We start from the raw sequence: 23,475 nt of genomic DNA on the forward strand, positions 1-23,475 counted from the left end.
CTTAATTCCACCATGAAAATAAATAAGGAAAATATTGACCAAGAGGGCCTAAATCATACCCCTATCTGAATGTCACTAGAGATTACTTTCCAGTTTTATAACTAATGAATACCTACATTTCTTCATAACATTGTGCAACTCACTTATGACCCAGATTTCTGTATTTCAAGAACTATCATATCAGACAAGTCAATAATCTTGCAGAACTCAAAGCAGATTGTATCTTCTGTCTTTCTCTTATTCAGTGTCCCACTTGTCCTAACAAAGAAAGTAATTTAGACTGACTGAACATGATTTCTAGTGAGCTACCCATGCCAATCGTTTTTCATCATTTCACCTTCTGGGACAATGAGAGCAGCTCCTGCTCCACCGAGGATATGGCTGGCCTGGCCGTATGGCTCAGTCCCAGGGCAGCAAGGGATGTGATGCTCATAGTTTGCTTCCTGGAGCCAAGGAAAACCTGGAAAGCCTTGTGCTGACACAGCCCTGCCAGGAGTCCTGTGACAGAGCGGGAACATAGAAGCCACATCTTGGTGGAATTTTGGGCAACATAGGTCACTGCACTGTTTCGTAACTATTTATTATTTTTTATATTATTGTGGGTCCTGAAGCTAGACTGAGTGATGAATATTTCCATCGGAGCTTATTTTACAATAGGTAAAATAATCATCTTTCATTCTGTCCTTTGGGACCTCCGTGAATTCTCAAAGGGAGCCTTCTGCACATTACAAATTGCTTATTCTTTAACTACCATCCACCAGGGAATAAGAATATCTTGACACAAATAAAACTCATTTGGAAGGATAGAGTTTGTATTTCAGTTTCTGTCCCAAGGCACAGCCTCAAGGGCCCAAGCCTCAGTGGAAAACCACACAGGAACAATGCCCCAGCCAAATTAATTTGCTTCAGTAAAATCTGTTTTGAATTTATTGTAATTTGTGAGTAACCATAACGACAATTAACTGCTAACAGCTGGGACAGTTCAACATCCTTGAAACAAAACTTTAATAAAACAATTACAGTGACCTTCCTGTGTGCATGCTGGATAGGGCAGATCACGGCATCGCAGTCCTTTGCTACACCAATTAAGCTTATATCATTACAGCACAAAAAATATTAATCCCCATAAAATTCAAGATTCAGAAAATACTTTTTGTATTATAACTCAACAAGAGCAACATGCTCAGAAATCAAAAACAGGTTAAATAGATTGAGAGCTAAAAAAATAAAAAATGAAAGCTGTTGCTTTTCCATAGATCCCATTTTCTGAGTGACATTTAATTTATTTACCTTTCCTTTTAATTTGCATTCAGAGGCATAATGTTTCTTCATTGCATGCATTGGCCAAAATTCACAGCTCTTTAATACTGATCTCACATGGTATTGTGAAACAGGCAGAGATCCAGTGAAACCAATGGCTCTGCTGGAGGCTTGCCATCTAAAAACATCCAAGTGTCTGCCCAAATGGGTATATTCATAAACCATCATAAGCAGGATCAGTATCAGTCTGCATTTTAGTTTTGATTCCAAATTTTTCAAGCTCTCAATTCCCAACTTAACACAGGGTCAGTGAAAAAAAACAACTCCTAGTTATAGTACAAAGCCACTGTGAGATTGTATGTGTTGTAAACTAGTGCCTTCATTACTTTAACTACTTCTATAAAGGAAAGAGATCAAGAAGAAGATAGGCAACAGAAAGCATCACAAATGACATGCTCTTTGATTTAGCCAGGTTAAAGAACTTGAACTTGTATAACATACCTGTAGTCTAGAAATGCACAATAAAGATGGACTCTGTTACTCTTGTTTAGTGCTAGGCTGTATTGTCTGGGAGTCTGCAAGAAGGAAAAAAAAAGCCCTGAAGGAATGTTTTAAAGGAACCAAATTCCAATATTCAACTTGTTCAAATTCCTATTGTTCTAGTAACTTCAATGGATTTTCCTGATTAATCCACCATACTGAAAGGAAATTTTTTTAGTCCTCATGGCTTTAGCACAAACCTCACGCATGCAAGGGCTGCTATTGTCTAGAATTTACACTGGGATTAAATTCATGTCACTTGGAGTCAGAAATTGACATCTTATTGAAGTAACAGCAAAACAGTCTTCCCTGTTGTACATAAGCAAAGTACAAATGTGTGCACTCATTTTTACAGCATGTATTTCACTTCTCTGGGTTTTGTTCTCTCTAATAAGGATCTCACACTGTAAGATGAATAACACTGAAGTACATACAGTGACCAACTCACAGACATTTTCTTTCCACAATACCAATTCTTTTTAAATATAAACCAAACTGAAGGAGCAATGCTGTAATCCAAGATTTTATTTTAATAGACTTTCGCATTATGACAACATAAATTTTATCTTTCACAAACAGATTTGGCAACATTCAATCTCATCCATTCAGAAAGGATTGAGCTCTGATTCTCAACTCTGTTACATCATTTTCATGACAAAATCATTCAAACAGTATTAGGATGAATTAGTCGTTTGTAACAGATAAGATACGCAAACAAGAGGTTTCCAGGATTTGTTCTACCTGTTTTAATATAAAAATCCTCCAAGTCTACTCTGTGTTTAATCCTATCTTAGGGCTGTTTCATTTTATCACAAGCACCTTCAACATAAATCCCTGATGAATTAATAGACCTCATATCATTATAGCACAAGGTCAATACTGCTGTGAAACTGGAACACAATCAAGAATTCTTCTCCTTGTTTTAGAGAAGAAAAACAACAAAACAAACAAAAACTGAACATGCTGAAACTTCATCAACTACAAGAAGTCTCTGAAACAATTTTCTTTCTCCTCTCCCACAAACCCAAGAACGTGTCAGGCGCAAGGTAGCACAGCAGCCTCCTTACTAATCATAATGAAGCTTTTCTGCCCAGCCCGGGGCATTCACGCTGGATTTCCACACACTTCAGGTAGCTGTGCTGTAGACAAAGCCATTTATTTCTTCTTAATTTACATCTGGGTAACGTAAATTGAATTTTCTTATCTACTTAAGCAACATCTCTGCATAAAACTTCTAATTCCCTAACTGACCCTGTTTTTCCTAAGATTTCATAGGAGAAATAGCTGAGATTGTAGGTCAAGTATTCCCAGAAGCTGAGCTCTGAGATCACAGACTGTCACCAATCTGCTGAGAGTCTCTGTTTTCCTCTGGCCACATCCTGTAGCCTCCTTCCATGATGGGAGCAAATTAAATGGTAAAACTGAAAGTGTATGAGACCAAAACTGAATGCAACCAGATAAAGAAAAGCTGGTTGCTCCTTGTCTTTCTCCTCCATGCTCAGAACACAAATTGACCCTGCTGCATTTTAGGAAGTTACTATATTTGAATCTATGTGTAATTCCAGCAGTGTGGTCTGATGACTAAGTGCCCTGACAAGGCACAATCCCACCTTTTGCTTCTCAGAGCATTTCCAAGGAGTACTAGTTCAGAACCTGCAGACAACTAATGATCCATAACCCACAGCTGGAAAAACGCCTTCTGCAACTTCAGTTAACATCAAGTTTTGTTGGCAAAGTTCACTTTGTTTTACCAGCAGAAAAGGCATGTAGCATAATGTTTGCCTGTTGTGCTGTACAGTTTTATATCTGTCGTGACGTAGCTTTCCTGAAGTGTGTAACTGAAAGCATTCATAGCCAGCTTGTATTAGGAATTACTTCACTTTTATGACAGACAGATGAGCGGCAGTTTAATAAAAAAGAAAAAAGAAAGATCTGCTGTAACAGCAAAGATTTTACAGTAAGTGTCACTTCTGACTTGTAAAATAGCTCTATATAAATCTTGACTCTTAATATGCTAAATGAAAAGGGCACAGCTGGGTCAGGTTGAAATCAGACGTAGTATTTCAGTTGTGTATCTTTTCACACAAATAAATCCCAGATGTATGTTTTCTCCTCAATGTCACTGGCAAGGGACAAATTACTGTTTTTCTCCATCTTTGACTCCAAACACAGATGTCACCAATTAGACGAAGAAGCACACCAGGGGAGGCTGCTCGGACTGCGAGCTGTCCAGAACTGTGTGCAAACACATGGACAAAAACTAGATATCTAACATGCATACAAATAGAACCCACACTACTCTGTCTATTAATGTTCCTAAAGAATGTATTGCTTGTTTTGACACACACAACCAGGCCTCACCAGTGCTGCTCTTGATAACTGCATAGCAGTCATCTTCTCGGACTTACGGAACTACTGGTAACAAAACTGTCAGCAGAATAGAAACTCACACAGCATATAAGAAACTGGCTACAACAAGGAATAAACCCTCATAGATCTTCAGCAGTTCTAAAGTACTCTGTAATCTTTGAAGAAACAAACTGACTGTGTCTCAATACTGTATTTCTGAAGTTAAACTGTGTGTGATGGCTTATATGTGACTTGGATGCTGCAGCACTGAGAATATTGATTTAATATCATTGATAACAGAGAACTTAATATGGAAGTAAGCTTTTGCACTAAGAGATTAAGTACTGGAGTGCTTATAAAAGCCTGTGAAAGGACAGTTTGTGCATCTTTTAGTGGTATGGAGAGGGAAAGTACTGGTACACGAAGAAAAATAGGGTCTGCGCATCAGTTCTCCATCATTTCAGTTCTTTACATAAATACTTCTGCATGAAGAGGATTACATGCTGCAAGATCAAAAAAGAATTACATTAAATGAAGCAAGTGTCAGGATGGTGGCAAGCAATAGCCAGGAACAGAACACATACCGCTGAGAAGCTCGGTGCAGACTTTGTTTTTCTGATGGACCAGGTAGCTTGGGGAAGTACTGTCTCTATTTACACCCCCAGCAGAAATACAGCTGTTCTGCATACCCTACACTAACCACTCACTCTCAGTAAGTTAGTAAGATTTCCGTGCCAGCCGCAGAAACTCATTGTATGTGTTGAGGATATATGAGGTATTTGCATGGATGGCGATATGGTCCTTAAACAGCTGGGAACTAGGCACGAGTCCATGGTTGGGGGGGGATGAGGCCAAAAAAGGAGGGCAGGGGGCTGAAAGGACTGCTGGAAACCTTCAGAAAAACCTAGTTGCAGGAAATGTCATGAGCAGAATTGCAGAAGAAAAACAGTCAGCCAGCTGCTGCTGGGGAGCCTTGCCAAGGAAGAGAAGCCAAGCAGAGGGTGGGGTGAACCTTTGTGAGATTAGCTTTTTTCTCCTCTCCTCCCCTGAATTTAAAAAGCAAACAAATACTTAGTGGCCACCAAGGGAGGAGGGTGTGCACTTGCTAATTCAGTATGTATTTTTCTCAAATGTGAAGGAGAACTCATTGGGATAGTTCTGCCAGTCACCTAAACGCAGTAGCTCCAAGCCCAAAAGTTTGGTGTTAGACTTACTCTTATCCAAATACTTGATAATTTATTCTATGAAGATAAATTTGGAGGTCACTTGACTCTGTTTACAAAACACAGAATTCTGTCTAATTCAGAGATTTTTGAAATCTTGTCATCTCAACATCCAAACACAACGGATTATATCAAAGGTGTTGAGAAAGGGCTCTAGTACTGACAGATCACTTGTTTTTCACACACTTCACAGCCTCACTGAAATATTCGTACAGGTCTGTGAGTCAGAAGCTCATTGATTCTAGTTTATGGATTAAATTAGAGACTAAGCTACCAATTAGAGGATTTCTAACTGTTCACATCCTAATGATCTATCCAGGACCTCATGATCTACTGACTTTCCCAATTATACAAAATACTTCTAAGTACCTAGAAAATTAAAACTTTAAGGTACATCCATCTACTTGGTTCCATGGAAGAAGACAGACAGACAAAGAAAGAAAGAAACAACCACCTATTTTTATGTTGGCTGTATTTTTCCAAGTTGTGAGAATACTGCGTTGCAACTGACTTAGATCACTCAGCTATTTTAATTTAGAGTTTTTTGGACTGATTCACACCAAGATGTAACTAGCACACATAATGACAATATTGTTACAAACTATAAAAAAAAAAAAAAAAGAATTTATTTTATTAACAAGGAATTAGAAAGTGTTGTACATAAAATCCAGACCTTTAGTTGATGTAAATTGACTATGTTCCATTGTAGCCAACAGATCTATGTGAGCATATGCTTGCTGAAGTGATGCAGTAGAACACCGTAGGACACAGGGTCAACGTGAAAGCTCTCAGAATGTATTTCTTAATGGTACAGACATGCAGTTAAAAATAAATGAAATAAATAAAGCATGGTGACACAAAAAGTGGAAGACTATGGCAGAGAACAATATAAGGGAAAAAAAGCACAGTTAAATATCAGATCCTAAAAGGCATATGAAATTAAAAGAGGTTGCCATATATAACTGAATATGAATTGGCTTTGAGTCTTCCTTTGCCTGAGGTTAAGAATAGTCAGCATTTCAATTTCCTGCAAAAATACTGTTAATCAAGCACTACTTCAGTATTTTTCTCTAGCTCTCAGAGTTCTCCGTTTAACAGCTGCTTTTTCAGGCAAGCAGTGTGAAAACAACAAATATAATTTTAAAAACCCTGTGAGCAACAGACTAAAAAATATCTTGGCTTCTTTATTAGATAGCATTTTTATAAAGAGGAAAAGAAAACGAAGAGGGAATGGACAAGGACATTGTCTTGGTACTCTTTCTCTGTTACTATGTATAACAAAAAAAGTTGGATTGCTCCTGAGTGTGTGTACAGTATCAGAAGATCTTGCTATTTTTCTTTGAGTAGCAACTCTGCATCTCTTTAAATAAAAATGCCATCCTCTTAGCAGCATCCCATCTTTCTGATGGCACTGAACAAGGGGCTTCATCGAACAGCTGCCAAGACAACATCTGACCACTTTGCACATCTCATGTGGCTGTCAGGCTGTACATCTGCAAAACAGTTTTTTATGGTCTACAGGAACTGAAACTATCACTTGCTGCTCATCTCCCTTCAGTTTGTCTCTTTCATCCACTTCAGGTTAGCTGTTTATAGCACTGATAGCCATGATAGCATCTACAAAAGATGGGGCAGTGTATCATAAATTCACTCTAGGTGAAACTGTCAGTGTTAAAAAATGAATAGCCCTCCTCTCTGGTTTTGAGTATTAAATAGCATAAAATTCATTTTTTCCCAAGGAAAGCTGCCTAGATGTTGAGCAATTTTGGCAATGAAAACTGAGTGCAACACTTGAGTTAAAATTACACTCACCCTAAACATGCATACACAGCTCAAAAATGTCTTTTCTGTAATTTTATAGACCCCCCAAAATCCCACTCTAACATAGAAGATAAATTAACACAGGTCCATTAGGCTTTTAACACAGTACACTATCACTGGGTCAATATGAGGTCTGTACTAGGGAGCTTCTGAGCAAAAAGCACCTTGCTCACGTCACGAAACCAGACATCCTCTATGGATGATACTTCCATACAGTCCTCAATTTCAAAGATCTCAAAATTGCAACATCTTTCTTTCCTTTTTCTTTCTCTTTGGCCTGAGTGCACATGGGCATAGTGAGTGTTTTGTATGTATTTGCTAACACTGGGCAGTGACAAGTATTTGCATGCCAAATTCTTTCAGCTTGGATGCCAAAACTATTTAAGACCCAGCACTGCAGTGTAAAACCATGCCAAACTCCCATTGACTGCGATTGGGATTAATAATACTCACAATATTGTTGTAAATTATGGTAATAAATGGAAAGCACAAAAAGGATGAAAATAGCCATGGAAAGAAAAAGGTTTGTTTTCATTACAGATGAATAGAGTTGACTTCAATGGAGGCATGCACAAAAAGAAACTGCAGGATGAGAGCCTTTGAAATTCAATTTTGGCAGCAATTAAGTTACATCAGTAAATGTTTAAAATTTTGAAATGTTAGTCAGTGGGAAATGGGGCCTAGCAGGGAAGCTTTTCCTTACAGAAGTATTGGTAAACATGGCACTGAACTGATGATCTGGATCAAAAGCTGCTTTAATACGTGGGTGAAAAAATGGTTTCTCATGTCCCTTACAGGATTGTTCAGTTCCAAAGAATGAAAAAGTCACTCTGGGCATAACCTCCAACTAGATATTACCTCTCCAGAATTACTGAATACAATCTGGCTCCAAACAGGTCTAATTTAAATCAGGTAATTTAAAATGCAAGTTATTTCACTCAAGGTGCCTGTGTTGGAGCAGTTACTCATTGCTCTAAGAGCCTTTTGATCTCATACAACCTTTTTGGGCACTCTCATAGCAATGGCACGAGATGTGGGCACAGCACCACAGAGTGCATTTCTGCTCTTTCCTTCTCCTCTCCCCTCCAGCACATATTCAGATCTACCAGACCTTCACACCACAGAGACAAACTCTGTCTCCATTGTCAGGGCCTGAGAACACTTTATCAGACTGTCAAACAGTTTTTCATTTTTAGACCTACTGGAACTGGAATTTGCTGAGAGGTCGTGAACACAGAATCCTACTGGGTTGTTATCCCCTAACCCAGATCCCATCTATATCTTTTACTCTCTGAAGTCTTTCAACATGTCTCAGTTAGGTGGACCAAGATAAAGATCATCCTTCAGCACAGATAAAACAATGATAAAAATACAAAATTATCCCAGACCTGGGCATTTGGCATGGCTCTTCCAAAAAGTCATTTTGAGAAATGCTACTTGTCAAGGTTGGCAGTTAACGCAAATTTTGGTCACTTTCATTCCTCTTGTCCAAAATTATGTTGCGTTTTGCTGCTTCTGCATATTTAGGCTCCTTGAAAAAATTTTCACGTGAAGAAATGCAAATACTTACAAAGTTCTCTGTGTAGGTTATCCACCAACCTTGAAATATGTATTCACATAAGCTCCTAGAAGCTTGCTGATCTTTTCTGATAGATGAAATACCACTTCACTTCTTCCCCAGTCACCTTCCAATCAGCTAATAAAGTACAGTTTGTGGTCATGTTGGTACAAATCCACGATAACTTTCCAAAATTGCTTAGTGAAAAGGACTGCAATGTATTCGCTGAGGCTTTTTCTTTCTTTTTGCTATGCCTTTTTCTGCTTCTCTGCATTATTGTATTAGAAATGCATTGCTTTTATAAAATGAAAAGCAGATGCTCCTTCCTATACACCCTATTTTAATCTCCTTGAATTTGCTTAACTCGTGAAAATACTGCTAAATGAAAACAACTGGTCTGATTGATATTGAAAAGGCTATTAAAAATGAACGTATTTTCTAATCCAACAGAACCATAATGAAAGACATAAACAAGTGATCTTTTCCCCTGTTCACCTGTAGTATTTTGACACAGGCAGAAACATTTCCCTTTGCCATGCAATTATCCAGGCCTGTTGTAGAGCTCTGTAACAGGAAGCAATGTCTAGGTCATGACAGGAGCTGTGACAGGGACCAGAAGGCAGGCACAAAGTATAATCCTTTAAAGGGATGCACTGAGTAGAACCAGTTTTAAGAATACTTTTCCTATTAGGTAATATTTCCACAATTAGTTTCCAAAACAGTGCTTAAACTTTTCCTCCTTATAGCTTTTTTTTTTTTTTTTGGTAAGAGAAACATTTGCATCAGATGATAACCATTCTAGTCACTAAGCTTTAACGTATAAACTGCAGTTGTTCACAATCCCCTGGTGAATCAGACAAGGAGAATTCAAACCAGAACCAAGGGGCCGTGGCACGCAGCTCTAGGAGGGATGGACAGCCAGCAGCATCCACCTGGTTTTGCTCCAGCATCTATTGTACAGTCACAGTCTCTCATATCCCAGCTCACACATGCCTGGATTTTGGTAATTAGATTTCACTGAGCTTGGCTGCAACTGAAAACCCTTGAAACAGAGCTTCTACGATTAACTTGCACCAGTAACAATGAGAAAATGCTCTGAATTCAGAGACAGCACAAAGCTACAAAAGCAACAGCAGCAGTAACTATCAGTGTACTTCAGTTTTGCATACTTCTTTGTCAATACAGAAATGAAGACTGGATGAGTAAACATCCCTTTTCCACAGAACTGGAAGTAATAATTAGGAGACCAATCAATCAATATTTATTCCTATCCATTGTAAAAGAGGCTTTAGGTGCTATTAGGAAATTTTGCACACAGTGACCCATAGTAGCTAGGCTAAGACAGATTTTCCAGTGAAGAATCAATATGTATTGTCTTTTCTAAGAATACGAAGAAAAAAAGCACAAAAACATCCTGATTTTCCTACACAACAAAGTCTGTGTCCTTATTTTGAAGAGCAAAAGGACCTTGGCAGCCTGGAGGAATGAAACATTAAAATTTCAGGTACTCTGCACAATAATAACAAGAACAAGCAATGTTTGTGGAATTATTGGGAATAACGCATTCATCTGTCTTTGTAAAGACTTCAGTGCCCTGCATTTCACCTACAAAGACAAAAATAGCTATGGGAATGGGTAGCTTTGGGAGTCTGGGATTGAAGGACGACTGCTAAAGACAAATTTTGTGCACAAAGCAGAATTTGGTGGCGTTAGGAGATGACTGGACTCGATGATCTTATAAGCCAACCTAAATGGTTCTGATGGTTTGGCAAGAGGGCCAGAACTGCAGCCTTCCTGAGCACAGTCCCATCTCCAATGTACACATCTGCATAAGGAAGGGCTTTGCAACCCCTGATGAAGTGGAACAGAAATGACAGCAACGCAGCAAGACTTCAGTGCGTACCAATGGAGAGAGGTCTTCAAGGCACAAGCAGAAAATTCCTGATGGCTTTCTGTGTGCCCAGCACGTAACTTCATAGGACCCTAGTTTACTGCTGAGATACTCTAACATGAAAAAAAAATGTACTCCTACAGGAAAATGTTGGATTCTTCAAATGTCAGGAGAAACCCTTCATCAGTTTCAGTGAGCATTTCATCAGGTCTGCACTACATGCTTTGAAAAATACTTTTTTTAAGATGTTCAGTTGGTACATCATTATGCATTTGTACTGTCATCTTTGCTAGCATTTCTGTGCAAACAAAGGCCTGTGTTTTAAAGGGCATTTTGAAGACATGATTTAAAGAAAGCTTAGGCGAGGTTTTAATAGTTCACGTCAGAAACAGAGTAGAGGCTTAATGGTAAAAATATTTACCACTCAGTATGCCTGTTGCTAATATTTTTTTATAGGATTCAATTTATATGTTAGCATTTTCCATTCTCATTAAAATCCTGGCTATGTGAATGTTGCCTCTGAAAAGCAATGCCTCACATTCTTTATGAATTATATATGGCAGACTTTGTTTTATATTGACCCTTTCAGCTCTTGTATCCCTTGATGAACTGCTAATCATCATTTATCCTTGCTCTGACTCGGCTAATCTCCGGGGAGCGGGTGGGATAGGCAGTCAATGGAGGCAATGGAGTATAAATAATGACGGAGTACAATAAGCATTCCAGTTGTAATGCCACAACTCATGACAAAGACTTTCAGAAAGATACAGCTCACAGCCCGTCTACGATAAGGCTGTTGTAACCAGACTGGAAAATATTACAAAAACCTTATGATTGCTTAAGCCCCGAGATATTCAGGCCCACTAGGTGAGATAAGGGAATGTTTATTTTGTGTAATCAAAAAATCACTTGGATTCAGGATTCTTGTTTTTATTCCCCAATTTATTTTCCCCACATGACTTTTCATAGGTCCTTTCCTAGCTCTGTTTCATTTCACACCCATTATCCTACCTATTTGTTCTGTAATGTCTCAGAATAAAATATATCTCCTGAATCTTGTTATGCTTTCTGCAGTGGAAATCCAGCTAAAGTATGTAAAAACCAGAGTAAAAGCCTGTGTTAACACACAGCCTAATACTGTGGCATTTTTTGATGAGCAGCATTGGATCATCTGAATACCTCATTAAGTATCCAGAGAATGCAGGGGCTTTCTTCCCCTGACAAATCTCTCCCTAAACTCCAGATGGGAAACATAACTGCTTCACTTGCTTTGTTGCTAGCAAATATACAACCACAGACTAAAACTGACCTGAAAAAGAAACCAAAACAACAAAAAAGGATCTTGAGAAAAATATGTTTTCTATCATTTTAATAAACTAAAGCTGCTGTCTTAACAACACGATCAGTAATTGTGACAAGCATCCCATGGCAAACAGTGCAGGCAGAGGAGTGGGATTGCTCTGTTAGATACTGTCCAGATCCAATATTAATCCTCAGTCACAGATAAAAATCCTTTTCTGCAACACTTCCTGAGCAGAGCAGCACAGTGATGTGTCAGGGCCTCTTGTAAGGCTCTGTGAAAGGCTATTTCTTAAACCTTAACATTCTACTAAGATATCATACTCTCCTGTCTGAGTCTTTCTACAATTAAGCTCGTGGTTTTCCTTGAGCTTTTTTTTTTTCTTCCTAATTCTATTGTGAGACAGAAGTCCTCTCAAGAACATTTACATTTTTCTTTCTCTGATTTGAATCTTTTTCTCCCATTCCTGTATTTTTGCCAAATATGAGTTCTCTTTTAGTCTGTTGCATGAATGGGGATGAAATGCACACAACTATTTAGTTCAGCGTCATTTTTCATTCACAGGAAGTGTCAGGGTGCCAGAACTATTTGGTCTGTGCATCAGCCCCATTCAGTGAATTAAAAGCCACTAGGCCTACTCTATTAACTAGAGCTAGAAAGTTGAGTAACATGAGACCAAGCCATTCAATTTATCTTTTGAATGACAAAATGGCAGTCTGTAGAGCTTTGCGTGTATCTGCAGACATACTGCAAATAGGGGCACTGTTGCTGATATAACAGAGAAATAGCCAACTGATTCAAGTTGTGGCCCAGCTCTGCACTGATGTCTGCTGCCCGAGAGCAGCGTGCTGAGGCTGCAGGGCTGCCACAGCCATTGCCCTCCCCCAGCTTTCCACTGGGGCACAGTGCCTGACCAGCAGGCACTCTCGAGGCTAGGTTTACAGTAGTGCAATAAATGCAGCGCTCTTGAGTAGCCAGGAAGTTCAGTTTTTTGTATATGATTTCTTTTCAGCATAACCAGGATAAAATTTTTAAAGTAGCAGTACGTTCAGCTTTCAGTTTTAGCCCCTTTGCAAAGAACACCAACTTTTCTCATATTTCCATAGCCAGAAGTTTACATGAACACCTGATCAGAAGAGCTGTGCAGCAGAATCAGTTGGGCAAAGCAAACCCAAAACTCAAGATGAAAAACAAGCAGCCCAGTAATGTATTACTGCCTGCTAACCCGTTCATCAGGCAAGAGAACAAAGTGTCACATAAAGTCATCTTCAGCCATAGAGTTGAATACGTTCAAAATTACTCAGCTCCTACTTTGCACTGTTTGCCTGGAGCTGTTTTTCCATGTGATTCCTGAAATCAGCAATGAGTCCCTCTGGAAACTGATCTAATGGTTTGAAGAATGTAGCTGTGGTAATTGGAGCTTGGCAGTCTTTTTCTGCAAAATCTCCAGGCTCTCTTGTTGATTATTTAGCACAAAGAATGAGAAATCTCATGTTCCTCCACTGGAAATGCTGCTGCACCCTCTTCTTTTCTCTGACTTGCTCTTGAGCAAGATGTCACCATTTGGTAGCCTGGCTTTCTAAGCATCTCAACAAGATGCAGTGGACAATAGTTGAGCAATATACCAGAATTCAACATTCCAGTAAGCTCCTGTGACACGAGCACCCTGCATATCAGTTGGCATATTTTCTTTTCTTGTTTTTAAGTAAAATATATTGCTTAAATAGGGGAAATGCTTTTAGACGTAATAAAACTATAATCGTATGCAAACAGAAATGGCGGACTGCACAATTTAATTTACTAGGATAATTCTATATAGCTTCTGAAAAAAAAAAGCAAACCAAAAAGGAAGTGCCACCAGCAAACTGTGGCATGACAGCAGCTTTTAAAGGCAATCGTTCAGCTCCTACTGAACTTAGGAGGGAAACTCCCTGTAAGTGCAGTAGGTACGAGGCACAGCATTTCTTTTCTGCTGAGAGTTATTAATAAGAAAGACTGCTCAGTTCTGGGAACTCTGTGTCTTAGAACATAATAGCAACTATTTCAGTGTCATAGCCATGGAGCGTGGAGATTTCATTCTTTTGCTAAATGTTATTTCTGGAAAAAGACCTCCTAGCATCCGTAGCAATATATCCAGAGGGGTCACACTTCCAATAAAGACATTCCTTTTGTAGTTTACAAATACTCTAAGAAATGGCTGATGGCCTTAAAAATAAACGTATTTTTTAATAAATGGATAATGATCAACCTGTCACAGAGTCCAAATAAGTCAGGAAATTCCTTCCAACTATTACAGTGTTAAGGCCTTTTAGTGTGCTTATAACCAACAATGACACATGCTGCCCACATCTATCCCACGTCTATGTAAACTACTGCTCTTTTAGGAATCTTTAGAAAGTGATTCATTAAAATAAAACCTTTATTTTATTAAAAGACAACAACAACAACGCCAAGAACCATAGATGAAGTGTTCTTTTGCAAACACACATGATAGGTAATTCAGAACCAAGTATTCAATTCAAGTACTTCTAAAGACAGAAATAGAAAAAAAGAGGAAAAAAGCCCATCTCTGGAGATATAATTAGATTCTCTTCAGTGCAGTAAGTTGGCATCAATGCAGTGGCATCTATGCAATCACTGGAATTCTTGGACAGCCCTGCACACAAAAAGGCTTTGCTGTGGATAGTGGGAACATAACACAGAGTCTCACAGGCATTCTCTCCTAACTGTAATCAGAGCTTTGTTACAGGTTTTCATCACATTTTCCAATAAATCATTAGTATCCATATGTTCAACCCTATCTGGCTATGATTACAGAATGTATGGCTTGATCCCAAAGCTATTTGGGCCAGTTAAGGTCTTCATTTGGATTTAAAGGAGTTTTGGACCATTGTCTCTATCATAGGGCCAGTAAAATTTCTAATTGCACCTTCAAAGATTTCTGATACTGACAGATTTCATTACTCAAAAGTGCCATCAGACCAGCAAGAGCCTTCCAGAACTGGAGCCCTTTACAGCGCAATGGCTTGGCTTGCTCAGGGGATACATTTCACATGTTGCTGTTATTCAAGGTTGCACTGTTTTCTAGCATTTTGTTCTTAATTGACCCAGGTGCAGGCAGCCTTAATACATGCAAATGTGAGCTGCTATATTCAGAAAGAAATTTTTTTGCCCGGAAATATGCAGGACAGAAAAGAGTTGCTGTATGCAATGCCTCCACTACCCGCCTCTACCTGCTTAATCTCTTCCATGGTTTCCAGCTGTATCCTCTCCCCAGAAATACTTTTCTGTGAAGAGGAATGTGCAGCCTTGCTGGAAAAAATTTCAACCACCTGCATTCAGACTTGGAATTGTAACTAAAGACTGATCCTAGACCACAGAGATATGAGTATTGTTCCCACATGGATCTCCCCATGAAAGGAAGGTGCAACTCAGATAGTCAAAATTATGCGTGTATTTTGGTCTGCAACATTGTGAGGATCTTTTAATTACAGATACTTAGAGAATGCAATATAACCATGTGTCATAAGAACTTGCATGAAAGAAAAAAACAAGAAAATATGTGTTAAGAAGTCTGAGGTATAAATGTGCACAATCAGGTGTACTGAGTAGCTATTTGATAAAATACTGAGGGTTATTAGATGCATCTGTATTGCACATGCATGTCTTATGCTAGAAGAATCGAGGCTATAGAAATACTATTTCTCCCCATATCCACATCCCACTTGTTCTGCTTGTGGCTTCTCTTTGTTCCCTGTCCTCAAGGACTGAAATCATAAGAACAATCAAATTATTTTTAATTTAACGGAAGGAAGAGTGGAACTAATTCCAGCCTTAGGCAGTCCCAACAGCAGTAATCTCTCTCATCCTTGACGTTTTGTACGTAAGTCAGACTGCAGCCAGACCGTAGGGCTCCACTCTGTTCTTTTCACTGGGTCCCTGACAATCTCTCTCAGTGAAAGCATGGTAAAATATTGAACAACCTGAAGATAAATGAAAGCATACATAGTAACATACTCCATGGAACAGAATTTGTGTAGATGGCTATATATGTTATGCAGATTGCAGCGTATGTCTGTGTGGTACAGGGATATTATAGGTTACAGCACTCGCTAGACTTGGATTCTTTGACTTCAGCTGTCAAAAAATGACATCCCAAATACCTACTTTTCCCTACTCCTTCCTAGTAATTAACACAAGCAGCCTTTAATGTATGTTACACCAGGGGACTGCCATCCAACCGTTAATAGCACACGGCCAATGAATGTAGCAATCATGAGACTCTCTGCATGGCAGTCTCTTGTTCCCCAGCATCAATTACTCACACAGCTCCTCTGACACAGGCTATATAAAGCAGTTTGCTGGCATGCTAAGGGCTGAGGCAAGGTTTAAAATATCTCCAGAAAACTATATAACACGTGCAGATTTCCCACAATTATAAGCAAGGGGTTTTCTACTCATTCTGATTATAACCTTTATAATATTCTTTCATTTAACAAAAAAAAAAAGAAAAAAGAAAAGAAAAAGAAAAAAAGGGGAGGGGGCTTATTTTATCTTGTTTTGTTGTGGCTTAGCATGCTTTTCTTAGAGGGTCATTTGATGGAGGCAAATGAAAACGATCCTTCCCCTTCACTCCTTGTGGTGACAGAAAGCTCTTTGAGAGAATGCTTCCATTTTAGGCTGAAACACAGTGGATATTATTTAAACAGAACTATTGCCATCTAATTCCAACTTCGTACATCTAGAGTGGTGCTTTTCACTATGTTCTCAAGCTGAAAGACAGAATGTGTTTGGGCACAGCATGAAGCTGCAAACTTAAAGACATTCTCTGGACAATGCCAACAGCATTTTGGCCGTGGTTGGAAACTGCACGAACACATGGATGAACACAGAGAGACAGAGCTTCACAAAATACATTCTGCTCACAGAACAAACTCACTGTGATTAGCTTAGGCTCAAGTTTATCTGATAGTAAAGAAGGATCTTATCCAAAAAAAAAGGGCCACAGCCAGAAATATTGAGTGCACAAACAATCTGTGCTCAGTCTGTGCTCATCCTATTCAGAAGCCTGATGAAGTATGAAATTATCTACAGGAGGGCTTTGGATTACTTTCTCATACACAGACTGCAAAGAAGAAAATCACATGCATGCTTATCCATCAAATTTTTTTCTGTGACGTGAAATTACACTTTTTCTAAGTTCATCCGTTAGATTGAAAACTCTTCAAAAGGTGTTTTCCATAAACTTTATATAAAACTTAAATACTTTTCTTTATGCCCTTCTGAGTGAAGAGGCAACTATTTTAATTTTTTTTGACTTTTCATTTTTGGTGTAACGTGGGATTGGACAACTAAAATTTTCATGACAATTTGAAAATTAAAGTAAGGAAAATTCCACGTTTCCTACACTATTTCTTTGTGTAAAAATGCACTGGGTGATAAAGAATTGCCTCATTGGGGAGGGAATAAAAAAAAAAAAAAAAAAAAAAATTTCAAAACAATTTGATCTGTCTCTCTGCTGGGTCTCATCCTCATTGTTTTCAGCTTACACGTAACAGAGTAAATTATTAATTTCAATCACCTTAATTCTCTGCCCAGAAAATATATCTTGGCATCTGAGTTATTTACGTACCTAGCATCCATTCCTCAGTGTGCTGACACAGAGACATCGCCACAATCTGAAGCACAACAACAGAACTGCTTAACATGTTTCTGGATAACATACAAGCTGTGAATCCTGAAGGCACATTTATCACCTCCATTTCCAAGGACATTTATGTCATTTTCCCTTTTGCACATTTTCCCTGTTGATATCTTACTGCCTTTCCCAAGTTGCTCTTCCTCCAGTGTTGAGAGTTCTTTCTGATTTTAGTGTTGAGAGGATCAGATCCACCAACTCTGTGTAAACCTGCAAAAGCAGTCCCACTAGGGTAATGATTTCCAGAGATACTCATTAAAGTAGAAAAACCAAGCTTTGGATTTTTGTTTGTTCATTGGTTGGGGTTTGTTTTGATAGATTTTTTTTCATGGATTTTGTTTTGAGTTTTAGAGCATGACAAAGCATGGCCTGAAGCCAACAGTGTCATTTATTTATTTAAGACATTTTGTTGTAAAGAGCTTTTGTCGTTTTTGAAGAAAAGGAGAGGGGAAGGGAACAAAAATTTTGCTTTGAGCTTGCTTCTGTTACTTCAAGTTTTAACTCTGAAAAGCTTGAAGGCCAAACTGTAGACAACTAAAATACAGGGTTTCTAAAGAAAATGCTGACAGCCTCTGAACTATAAAAGTTATGGAGAACCCTGTAATAGTAATAATAACATCTTTCATTTATATATAGCACTTTTTGTCCCAAAACATCTCATAAACTGTAAGTCAAACAATCACATCTGTAGCAATAAAACAGACTGAAATCAGAAGTATTGTAAACTTCTGGGTTGGAGAAAGCTTCCACTCCCAGTTCTGTTGCTGGCCCCAGCTTTGTTTCCTGTAAAATTAAGTTCAACTAACCAAAGTAATATGGGCAGTTCACTTGGTCACTAGAGCCTTCCTCTTTCACTGGATGAGAAGGGACACACAGTAAAAGCAGTTGTCCAGGGCCTGGCGTGCTGAAGAAAAAAGATATCCCATAGGTTCTGAGTTCTGAGCAGCCCAAAATACAGACCATAGGCATGGGCTGTAACTCTGAACCTCCAGCTCTTGAAATTTCCCTCCAAATAGCTCAGGAAGGAGCAAGTCACCACTATAAAGACATGCAGGCTCTTTATCTGAGCACATAATAGTTTGGAAAGTGAAAAAGATACATTTTTCCAGCAGGAACAAGTGAGGGTGCATGACTTTCCCAGTTCCTGTTAAATCTTTCTGTTGAAATGGTGACTTCAACAGAAGAATAAATTTTCTCCTGAAGACCAAAGTTGCAATAAATAATAATAATAAACATATGTGAATCCTACACGACTCTTAGAAACTAAGCACATAACTACCTGGGAAATACGGAGGCAATGCCTTTCATGTATGCTATTTCCTATCACAGTATGTGGTATACAAGAAGTCTAGCTAAAAATATGACATGACTGAGAAAGTAACTTCAGACTGAATTAGGCAGTATTTTTTGCATAACAGTTTCTTCTTCAAGGATCCTACTAGCAAGTGAAATAACAAACATCTGATTCAAATGTATGATGAAAAATGGACACAATCCAAATAGAGAAATATTTGTGGCATATGGAAGCCAGCAAGTATGTGAACTGCCCAGATTGCTTGCAGTTAGTTTGTCTTGCTTTTATTTTAAAAAGAAATAAAGAAAAGATACATGTAAACAGCCAGCTCCTGGTCTCTCTGGAGTCACTGGAAATTTCACCAGTAAGACCAGAACAGAGATTTTAGTTATTCTTTGGAAAGTGGGGTGGGAAATTGTTGTGGTTCTGTTGTTGTTTGGTCATTTTGGTTTTTTAATGTATGTATTGAAACAGGAAGATTTCAAAAAATTATATCATACATTATCTTTCAATTAAAATCTATCAATCATGCAGTTGTAATATATGCTGTAATCTGTTCCAAGTCTTATTTGTATTATTCCAGTATGCCAAGCTCTGTGCACCCACAGGTTCAGCTGTGAAGAGCCAAATATTTAAATAGAAAAGAATGTTTAAGATTAAAAAAAATTGATCATATCCATTTCACAGATGGGGAAACGGAGGCACTGATTATTATAGAATATCTCTCTTCTGGAATTTGACTCTGTAATCCTTCTGGTTCCCTCTGGAGTCTTTCTAACTTGGGATATTCTATGATTCTCGAGATAATTCATCATACTACTTATTTCATCTGAGTGGAGGATCTACCTTTAAATAATTTGTTCAAATTCACACGCTAGATCCAAAAACTAATTTTAGGTATCAAATGTTTGGTTAGTGTAAAACTACCCTTTCACTCTTCCTCTGTAATTAAAAGAACCCACTTCTCAGAATGGTAGTAAACTAGCATAATGACTGGGGGAGCACAGCAGCTCCAATCCTGAAGCCATGTATAAAATGCCAATATATTCCTATTCATATTTATCCTTACAGAAAGCAGATTTTGCTACTCAGGACTGTAATTGTGAATGAAAGCAATTTATACATAATCTCGTAATGCTTTGCAAAACAGCGTATACAACAAATGAGTATGTGCTAAATAACTTGGACAGAATGTCATCCATGCTTTTGCCTCAAACCAACAAGTCTGTGTAATGTGTTACACTTTGTCAAAAAGCTACCAAGTGCCTGGCTTTCCAGAATTTGCAAGTGTCAGGTTTTGTACTACAGATGAGCCTCTGTGCCTGCCTAGGATAAATACACTCGGCTTTTCTGGTGGCTCAGCTTAATCAAACTGTATCACAAAGCCTACTTACAACTGAAGTGGGCAGATCACAAGAAAGGGATAATAATGAAGAATGGTCCGCTTGCATAAAGAGGAACTGTATCAAAACCAGATCATTTCCAGTCCATTTTTTTCTTATTTTAAATTTAGAAAGCTCAGAAATCTGGGATGCTGCTTCAAAACAGCGTGGTTTACTTATAGCATCTCTGAAACTGGTCCCACAAGCTGCATCTTCCTCACTTTCATGAGAATGATGGTTGCATGAAATTCCTCATAGTGCCTGGTTAGCCATGGAGTGCCACATGAAAAGCTTTTTTTCATGGTATTTGCATTCAGTTCAAACCCAAATCAAGAAGTGCACTGTGTTTTTAAGCTAGCAATATCTTTCTAAATCTCATTAGGACTTAGGTGCTGTTTGGTTCAGAGTTTGAGTAAAAGTTTACATCACTTCTCATTTATATTAACTGCATGTAAGTTTCTTGTGCTCTGTTCTACAGTCATTTCTGTAAGGCTGAAGAATCCACAAAACCTTCAAAGTTTTCTGAAACAGCTGTGTTTAAACTTTACCCTTATAATTTAACTTGCTGGCCAAAACTTTTGTTTGTGTTAGGTTTTTCTATCCAAATCTTTTTTAGTACCTTTCCTTGCTTGTTTTAAGACAGTCATTTTTGTGTCAGCTTTTTTTCCGGCTCTTAGTGTTCTGGATTTCTAGAGCATGAACAGATACACGTTGAAGAAAGGTCTTGCATGATATTAAGCTTAATAAAAATGAGGATTAAACAGAAATCTAAAGGACATTTTAATAGAAAATAAGATCCATATTCTGAACTCGGTCTATGAATGCCAAATTCTTCTGAATTCAGCAGGTTTTATAGCAGTTTACACTCACTGAGCACATTGATCCCTGGGCAGGACATCTTGTAAAATATTACGACTGTTTTAGTTTGATGATTTTCTTCAGATGCTTCTATCAGTTACCAGTCACTAGGGTAGATTTTTGGACGAGAGCATTTATCACTACCAGAAAATAAAGAAGGCAGCCTGGTGTGGACACCTAGCCTTGTGCCTAGGCTTTTGGGTGCAATCATTCAGTATAGTTTGAAATGGTCAAAAACAAGACAAAATCTCATTGTAATTAAGGGCACAGAGACTGTGATTAAGTTGTGCATAATGCACTTCTAACGCCCACGAGTACAGGCTTAGCACTAAGTGCAAATTCCTTTTGTTTTTGTCAGGAACTATTTTAGATTAGCTAAATGACGTTTCATGATTAATTATTTAAAAGACGTGGAATGTGAAATGAACAAGTATCCCTTTCTGAAATAAAAGAGCTCAATTTTTTATATCAATCGAAATCATTCCGTCTACTTGAAAGGGCAAATTACAGCTTGATTGTGGGCCAATTATTCTGGTGGATCACTTGACTGACTATAAATGTATTCTTTTATTGGCAGTATTTGTCATTTTAACAGCGACATTATTTAATTAAAGGATACAAAATGTCTCAGGTCTTTTAGGTCAAAAAGTCATTGAAATCACTGTGGTACTCCGTATAAACTGTTGCACTTTTCTGGATTGGATCTTTCAGACTTGGAGGCCTGAATCTCCTCTCATTTATCCAATCAAAAGCAGTTCTGATAACGTTCAAGGAGCAGCAGAGCAAAAAGCACAGCACGAGCCCACAACTGATCTTACGGTGTTGTCCTGGTGTCAGTGCAGCAGAGTGCCCACAGTTATGCAGAGAAGTGATGTACTTCTAAAGAACAAGTGTGGGCTCCTCAGCTCTTGTAGTCCAGATCGTGGTGAAAATAAAATACGAGCAGAGTTTAAATTCCGAGCATTAAGCTTCTCTCTCTCAAAAAATGTTGTACATCTAAGGAACAGTGATGCAGGCCTCATTATAAAGAGTAGATTAAGAAGGCTGGGTTATTATAATCTGATTAATATAATAACCTACTTTATCCAGCTCCATAACAGTTCAGAGCAGATTATCTGGAATACTTCATCTGGTTGTGCTAGCCCACTGAGAAGTCTTTCCAATGGCACTGTCTCGCATTAACTTAACATGAAAATGTTTACTGTGTTAAAAATAACCCTTTCAGCATTTAGAAGAAAAATCCCTGTATTTGTGTTTATCTTTTCATTCTTCACGTTTTGAGTCATGTCTCAAGATCAACTAAAGGAGGCCTTATTGTGGTTCCAATTATATAAATTCTCCAAATTTATGCCAATACTTTTATTTGTCATATTTATTGGAGCTGACATTTTTCTGGACTCTATTCACACTCTGACTTATGAGCTTAATTGAGTTTCATTTGTTTTGCTGTTTAAAATAAATTAAGACCAGGGTGTGGGGAATTTATTCCTCTCTTGTGATCTTTATTTTCTAATATTTTGCTATGTGAATTTGACATTCGAGTCACTATTAAATCATGTCATCTTCTTAGAAAAGACCTGACCTAGCTATTTGAAAGATTCACTTCAGTTACTATTTAATTCAGTCCCTATAACAAAATATGGATTTCATCTTATTTTACTCATGCTAGGGATGAGGAACTGAAGCAAGAAGACAGAGTAAATTAGTCTTTGCCTGAGATGCAATGGATACACATGGGACTAACGTTCAGTCTACAAAACCTAACCTTAGGTCATACATGCTCATAAAACAAGCAACAGCAGAGGAAGAGGAACACTAGAGCTTGCCAGAGCAAGTTAAGGCTTAAAGGACTTTAGAAAGTTGTAAAGAAAACAAAAAAAAAAAAACAGAAACAATATGATAAATTATGCACTCAATTCTAAGTTACAAAACATCACAATTCAGGAAAAACTTCTCCTCTGATACTGCTAGTGCTGCAAACATCTGCCATGTGTCTAGACAGCAAGATTTCTGCCCTTTCCTGATGGTCTTCTGCAGATATGAGCTGCTCAGCAGAGGCCGAGAAGAGAATAGGGTGGTGGGGGTGGTTACTGCCTCTGCCTTCCACAAAGCAGGTGCTGAGAGGCTGTAGGAACCTCCGACATGGGCATATTCAGCTCCACTTGTTTGGAATTAAGGTTCACAATCCAACCACCAATGAAGCTAAATCCAGTTTACATCATGGTGATCCTCCAGACTGAGAGAGTACCACTCAGGTGAAATGAAAAAATATTAACAACAAAAATTGTTAGCGAATAGCAG

The 23,475-nt window shown here is 38.3% G+C and overlaps 1 protein-coding gene and 1 long non-coding RNA gene across 6 annotated transcripts in view; one reads left to right on the forward strand and one right to left on the reverse strand.

Moving 5' to 3' along the window:
- LOC109370309 (uncharacterized) overlaps positions 1-23,475 on the forward strand; it is a 201,970-nt gene that overhangs the window by 140,313 nt on the left and 38,182 nt on the right. The gene's annotated exons all lie outside the window — the stretch shown is intronic.
- The window catches only part of ADGRD1 (adhesion G protein-coupled receptor D1), a 125,914-nt gene that overhangs the window by 58,421 nt on the left and 44,018 nt on the right, over positions 1-23,475 (reverse strand). For all 3 annotated transcript variants that reach the window (XM_010720036.4, XM_010720037.4, XM_085238705.1), the window contains one exon: positions 1,762-1,835. In XM_010720036.4, the coding sequence (XP_010718338.2) occupies positions 1,762-1,835 (74 nt within the window). The remainder of the gene's footprint in view (positions 1-1,761; positions 1,836-23,475) is intronic.

The sequence above is a fragment of the Meleagris gallopavo genome, chromosome 17, assembly GCF_905368555.1.
Source record: "Meleagris gallopavo chromosome 17, MGAL_WU_HG_1.1, whole genome shotgun sequence".
Classification (NCBI taxonomy): domain Eukaryota; kingdom Metazoa; phylum Chordata; class Aves; order Galliformes; family Phasianidae; genus Meleagris; species Meleagris gallopavo.